We start from the raw sequence: 7127 nt of genomic DNA on the forward strand, positions 1-7127 counted from the left end.
AAGAAAAATAGGTTTAAGAACTTATTTCTAAATTGTAATAATCTATATACATATATAATATATAATAATTGAAATGTGATTGTATTTTACAAAATACTAGTCCAATAAAACACAGCCAGGACATGTCACTTTGTAAAGACTAAAGGTCAGTTTTATATTATTGGATACAGTAACGTGCGTGTGCTGCATCATTGTAACTTCTGTATTGTTAGCCACGCATGACTGGAAGGTCAATATAATAAAAATAATAAATGTATAATGTTATGAGATTTAAGCTATTTAGACTAAACATTTGTGTTTTCGTGTTATAATTTGTAGTCATTCTAGAAAGAAAAAATTAAATTTATATCTATTTTACCAAACTTTGTGAACATACACTTACAGCATTAAAAGTTATAGTATAAATACTTAACATGTGCAAATGTGTTTACAAACCCGTGTATATTATACTGAGCTCGTCGTGAAAGGGTTAATCATGAGAAAAATTATGCACTCTGTAGCCGACAACACAACATGACATAACATGAAAAGCAAGAAATAAAAATATTTGTTACTCATAATTTTGCCCGACATAGCCAGGTGGTTAGGGTGCTCGACTCGCAATCTGTGGGTCGTGGGTTCGAAATCCCCGTCACACCAAACATGCTCACCCTTTCAGCCGTGGAGGTGGTATAATGTGACGGTCAATCCCACTATTTGTTGATAAAAGAGTAGCCCAAGAGTTGTCAGTGGGTGGTGATGACTAGCTGCCTTCCCTCTAGTCTTACTCTGCTAAATTAGGGATGGCTAGCACAGATAGCCCTCATGTAGCTTTGCCCGAACTCCATAACAAACAAACAAACTCTTAATTTTGGTTTTATTTACTCTTCATACAGAACACTCTTTGGGAACCATGTAGAAGTACATCTAGTTTTATGTTTTGTGACTATGAAATTCTTGTATTTGTGGAAACTTGTTATATTTAGTATTCTCACTCTTTTTTGTTCAGGAAGAAAAATTGCTGACTTCAGTGAGCTTAACAGAAAGAGTGAAGCTATGGGACATATATAATGGTCCAATATCTCAAGATACTGTCAAGTTGAACTTTTTAAAGAAGGTCCATAGAAGAAACCCACCATTTAGATACAGAGTAAGGTTGCCACCTCGAAACACCATTAGGGTAGGTAATTTAATATGGAATGTTGTTTACAAGTTGTTTTTGCATAAATATTTTATAAGTAAATGGTGTACTTGAAAAAGTTTTATGTATTTAAATGTCAAAAATCTTTTCAATGAAATTTGATCAGTGTATCCAAGTCGTACCTTTTAATTCCTAAAAAGTCTTTGATAACATCTATTCATGAAATAAATGGTTTCAGAAATCCGTAGTTTATATAGTGACATATCTTTCTGATGTTTATATTGTAATAGATTACTCGAAGTGATGTGTCGTTAAGAAAATCGGGTCATTACCAATAAATCAGTTGCTAATAACAGATCAGTTATTTTTTTCAGATTCTTCTTGCAATTATTTAATCATTTTATCAACTGCCTTTGAAATGTTTCATATTGTAACCAGAGGCATAACAACCTACTAGCATTCACCCTAATACTAGACCAAAAAATACCTTTTTATGTTAGGCCTAAGCGTTAGGCCTAAGCCTGATGGGTTGATGATTAGATATGCAATATAATTGTTAACTACAGAAAACAACAGTTGTAATGTTCGATCTGCTAAACACTTTTATTAAAATGTTTAACAGAATGAAATTATTATTTCAGAATTCGATAAAAAATACTTTCCTATTTTTTTTATGTTGATTATTCACAGTCATACACAAGCCAAGATAGACTGTGTGTTATTGTGTAACATTTAATTATTAATTAATTGAGTTATAGAAATGAAAGTATTTGAAATTGAATAGTATCCTGATATGACTGTAATAAGTGTGTGTGTGTGTGTGTGTGTATCTATCTATCTCTCTATCTATCTATCTATCTATATATATATATACATATGTTTTATCAGTATTGTAGTTTAGCATAATTGATTGTTGTTTGCATCTTACAATTTAAAATTATCTAATTTTGATATTTGACGACTCGCTAATTCTAAACTAATACATCATCTCTTACACCTAATATCTTGCTATTCAATGTCAAGATGGAGGATAGAAGTGCACTTGTCTCCATCTTTAGACTGTTGAGCTTATCCCATTTTATAAGTCTATAGTTGTAAATAAGTACTGACTATATGATATGGTGTCAGTTGATGTGTGGTGGTATGTTCTTTTGAACTGTTGAGCTTATCCCATTTTATAAGTCTATAGTTGTAAATAATACTGACTATATGATATGGTGTCAGTTGATGTGTGGTGGTATGTACATATCAGTATATGTATTCTTTTTCTCATAAGTGACTGATTAGGGACAAATATTGACCAATTCCAGTTAGTGAGCTTGTAATTTATAATTTTGTTCTCAGATGTATCTATGGTTTGAATTTTATATAATATGGACAGAGTGGCAAAGCTTTTTGAGTGAAGAGTAGCTGGATGTTTTAAGGAGACAGTGACATCAAAAATGTATGTGTGTGGGAAAATAGTTAAGGGGGACTTGATAGTTCCGATACAATCACTCACCTTCATAGACAGATAGTTATTTTCTTCTTGAAATTGTGCTAATCTGCCAGAGAGATTTGCATGCCATCAGCGTTGTGAAACTTCCACCTAAAATTCTTGTGAATCACGTGAAATTGTGCTACTGCATGATGATTTATCATGCAGCAAAACCCTCCACCAATAAGAGTGCTACACACCTCCTTGAACAAATGCTCCCTCTACAACTGCATGCAAAATATCTCATTCTTTTCATTGGCATGGTTATGTTTAGATGTGAGACTTTTTGAGGTAACTACTTCAACAACTTCACTTTGTATTTTCAACCTTTCTGTTCTTTGTTCTGTCCATCTTTCTTTCCATTCCCTGCTCTTCCCTATGACTGTGCATCGGCACCTCTTATATTTCTTGGTATCGGGAGGGCCTTTCCATATTCATGACCTGAGGCTGGCATCTCTTCTCTTTTACTATTTATATCTGTTAGTCCATTCTTGGATGTTTGTTCTTTAACCTACATTTCTTCCTTTATGGTGGCTACTTGGTTGGGGGGAGGGGGGGTATTTCTCACACCCACCTAGTGTTAGGTACTATTGGACACTTGCTTCTTTTCTCATCTCAAACGACTTCATCCTATCTTCTTTTCCTGTGTGCTATGGTAAATCTGTTCAACAGGTTTTACACTTTATGTTCTCTCCCTGCCTGAGAGGTTCTTTCACTTTTAGGATCTCTGACTTCCCTAGAAACCCTCATTCCTTTGAGACATGCCCTTAAGTATCTCCCACAGTGAAGCATGTGGAACTAAGGTTTTCTCTCGTGGGGTCCATTGTCTTCTTTCATGAGCCTTTCCTCAAGAAATTCTCATGGTGACTGGAGCCTGTCTGTACTACTTCCTGCATTCCCTTACCATCTCTTAAGCCATATTTTTTCCTTCTTCGATTCTTCTCTCTCTCTGAGGTACACTTTTCATTGAGGGCTTGATTTTCAGTGTGTGTATACTAGACAAGAGTTCACTCCACATTAAGGTAATCAAAGATGTTTCCATTGCTTGCCCTGTTGAGGGTTCACTTAGTTATGCTTCACTCAGTCTATTTCATGGTCTTTTCCTTCTCTAATCATTCTTATGGGTCCTGTTCCAGAAACCTTTTTTTTTTTTCAGCCATTAATAATGCACTTCTGAGGCTGTTCATATCCTTTGATGGGAGTTTCAGTATCGGTGGGGGACTGCCTCTTTTGCCCAGTCCATAAAATAGCCGCTACACCTGAGATCTTCTGTGAGGCTTACCCTTGGTTGGACACTTTCATCTTTGATGATTTTACCACCCTGCTCAACTTTGGGCTTCCTCTCTTAAGACCCTCTACACCTCATCCATAGGCTCTTCCATTGATTTCTCAGCTAGGCCTGGTTGTACTTTTTGCTCTATATCTACTCCTCTATCTGCCTTCTCCTTCTTGGTCTCAGATTTACAAACTACTCCCCTTCTTGGGCCTTTTAGGCTTTGTACACTTGATATTTGGACCTTCCCTTCCTGTTATCCTCTCTCTTACACTTCTCTTCTTCCTAGAGAGGTATCCTCATTCCACCCTCATGCATGGAATTTATCCAATCTGTCACCTATCGGGCCACACTTTCCTCCAATGTGGCATTATTCTTGTAATAATTCCAATGTATTTGTCTATCACCATCTGTAGTTAGTCTTTTGCAATTAATCAGTCTGCCACCATTTTCCTCCTGGTAGTAATTCTGTGTGTCACCTTTCCTAGTTGTCAGGTGGCCCTGTCCATGGCCTTTCTCCTTTTCTGGTATCAAGAGGTGATTCTTCCCCTTTCCTCTCTGTTCTCCTCACCCAACTCCCTTACCTGACTGAGACCTTGATGAAGTTTTGTACAGTCTCATGCATGCCCCATTTGAACTGTTACTTTGTGGCTTTTGTACAGTCTTTATCTCCTGACTTGTTTCCTCCTACTTCTCTCCTACGATTACTGTTCCTCCGATTTCTTTGCTTTGGATGCTTTTTGCACCCTTTTCCACCACACTAATATTTATATATCCCCAAAACAATCCTTTCTTCATTGGGTTTTTACTGCTCAGGAGGTACACCATACTTCTCTCTGATCTTCCTTTCTTCTGTCACTCCCCTATTGGACCAACTTCTGTGTCCTGTTGGACCATGTGGTATGCCGTATCATGAACCTCTCCCTTTAGGTACCAATTCTGCCGATTCCTGTGACACAGCTCTGGCTTCTTTTCTTTTTCCTTTCCTATATGGGCAAACTGTATACTTTGGATGAGACAAGATACGGTCTGCCCCTATGGAACACATGGAATTGGGTGTCACACCTCATGGGCATCCTTTGGAAGCTTTCTGAAGGGTGCTCATCTAGGTAACTTTTGCACTGGTCTTTCCTTCTTCTCAATGTGGGGTTCTAGCTAAACTGTGTGTAGAGGTGAGTATCATCTCAGAAGTTAACATTTCCCTTACATGAAAATGTTTATCTGATAGATACTCACCATTGCATATATTCCTACCCATCCTCCCTTCTTCTGGTACACATTTTCTTACTTGCCTCATCAAGAAATGAAGATTCACAAATGCTTAGGGGGGAGAGTGCATGGAGGTGTGTTGCCCTCTTATTGGTGGAAGGCTTCACCACATGATGATGTCAACATGTACAGTGCAATATATGTAAAATCACTGGAAATTAGGTAGGGATTGTCTCAAGGCTAATGCCATGTGAATCTCTTTGACAGACACATGAGAAAGTGTGTAAGAGGTTTCTGTTGGAAATGCATTTTTATGTAAGGAAAATGTTAACGTTGGTGACGTAGAATTATTATTAATGTTTTAATCAGACTTAGGGTAAGGATTAATAACACTATTATTTATATATTTTAACACCAATTATTTATTATTATGTATTCTTTCTTGAGGTAACTTTACTCCTCATTCAGAAAAACTGGCAAACCAGTACCTGTGTTTGATGACTTTGGTTTATTTATTAAATTTAGGTTCCTGATGCAATTAAAGAGCAGTACAAAAATCCTCCCCCACTCCTGCCGAGAGTAACGGAACCACTGCCATTAGTCACTGATTCAGGTACAGTCTCCACTACTGCTGAAAGTGGGGTTACCGCTGATGAACAAGATGAGGTAAAGAAAACTCTGAGATAAAGACTTCTAATCTTTAATAAACAAACACTGGAATATAAGTGGAATTTGCTTGTCAATTAATTGTCAGACTCATTAATCAATAACATTCAACTAATCACTGATGCTCACATCAGATTTAGATAGTCGGAATAATTGAGAGCACTAATTTCAATTAGTTGATTCTTTTCGTGAGTCGTGAGACCAGTCAATTAAGCTAATCAACCTTGAATTAATAAAAAATAATGATAAACCGAAATGGCGATACTTACATTACTTAGATAGTTGGAATAATAGAAATAATAATAATCTGAAATATTAATTTAAATTAATTGATTATTTTCAAGACTTTAATTGATTTAATTGTCATTCCAAAACATACTTACCTCTGCTGACACTATAGCTGTTTCTCAATCTCCAGGATTTCCACTCTTTGCCCATCTAAGCATTGAAAACACTCCAGTCTTTTATACCCCACTCGAATGTTCTTGGCAAATTTTCCACCAACTTCAATGTGCCTTCTGTCTAGGTACTGTATATAAGCACCTCCTTCAGATGATGTAATCACTTTTTCTTGGCAAAGCATTTGGCACGGATTTCTATATACAGGAATGTTGTGATTATTTTCAATTTATGTTGTGACTTTGAACGTGGTTGGCATTTCTACAGTTATATCTTTGTTTATATTTATAAATTACTTTAACAAAAAAAAATTGTAACGGTGGGTATGAATTGTCTGAGTTAATGTCTACTACAGAGTCCAACAAGACCTCTTTAATCTGATATTTGTCAATGGCCAGGGGAGGGGTCACTCTCAGTTGAAACTGTTTATGATATGATCCATTGTGAGATGGAGACATATGGAGACTGAGGGTGTCTCTGGGGGTTTCTGAGGTGGGTTTTGCAAATGACCTGGAACAAGCTGGGGAGAATTTAGACTCACTTTTTTCTGGGTCTTTCTTTTACTAGATCAGCCTCAACAGAGGATAATTTTGATCAGCCACCTCCAGCCCCGTTTCTTCAGTTGGTTACTCGGGTTTGTAAGGTTTTGGGGTCTCTCCTATTGCATTTGACTCTACTCCTTCCTTGTTGGCAGAGAGGACAGGAAGTGACTACTCAGTTTTTTCCTCCTTCTGATATTGCTGTTTATGCTGGGAGATTTGCTGCTCAGTTACTCGACAGGATAGCTATTTCTTGTCCGCAACATTTATCAGAACAGCATGCTTTGGCTTATGACCGCCAGGCGGGGATATATTTAGATTCTCAACAGATGGACCCTTTTTTGGACCTGTGGGGGTCTAGCTTGGAACATGTGATCGCTTTAAACAGATCACAGTTTTCTCAGATTTGTTTTACTCTTACAACTGTCCTGAGGTACTTATCTT

At 37.0% G+C, this 7127-nt stretch overlaps 1 protein-coding gene across 1 annotated transcript in view; it reads left to right on the plus strand.

Moving 5' to 3' along the window:
* The window catches only part of LOC106464903 (PHD finger protein 12-like), a 94914-nt gene that overhangs the window by 60408 nt on the left and 27379 nt on the right, over positions 1-7127 (plus strand). Inside the window, exons 8-9 of the mRNA XM_022392708.1 lie at positions 989-1159; positions 5605-5745. Of these exons, the coding sequence (XP_022248416.1) occupies positions 989-1159; positions 5605-5745 (312 nt within the window). The remainder of the gene's footprint in view (positions 1-988; positions 1160-5604; positions 5746-7127) is intronic.

The sequence above is a fragment of the Limulus polyphemus genome, unplaced genomic scaffold, assembly GCF_000517525.1.
Source record: "Limulus polyphemus unplaced genomic scaffold, Limulus_polyphemus-2.1.2 Scaffold1775, whole genome shotgun sequence".
Classification (NCBI taxonomy): Eukaryota; Metazoa; Arthropoda; class Merostomata; order Xiphosura; family Limulidae; genus Limulus; species Limulus polyphemus.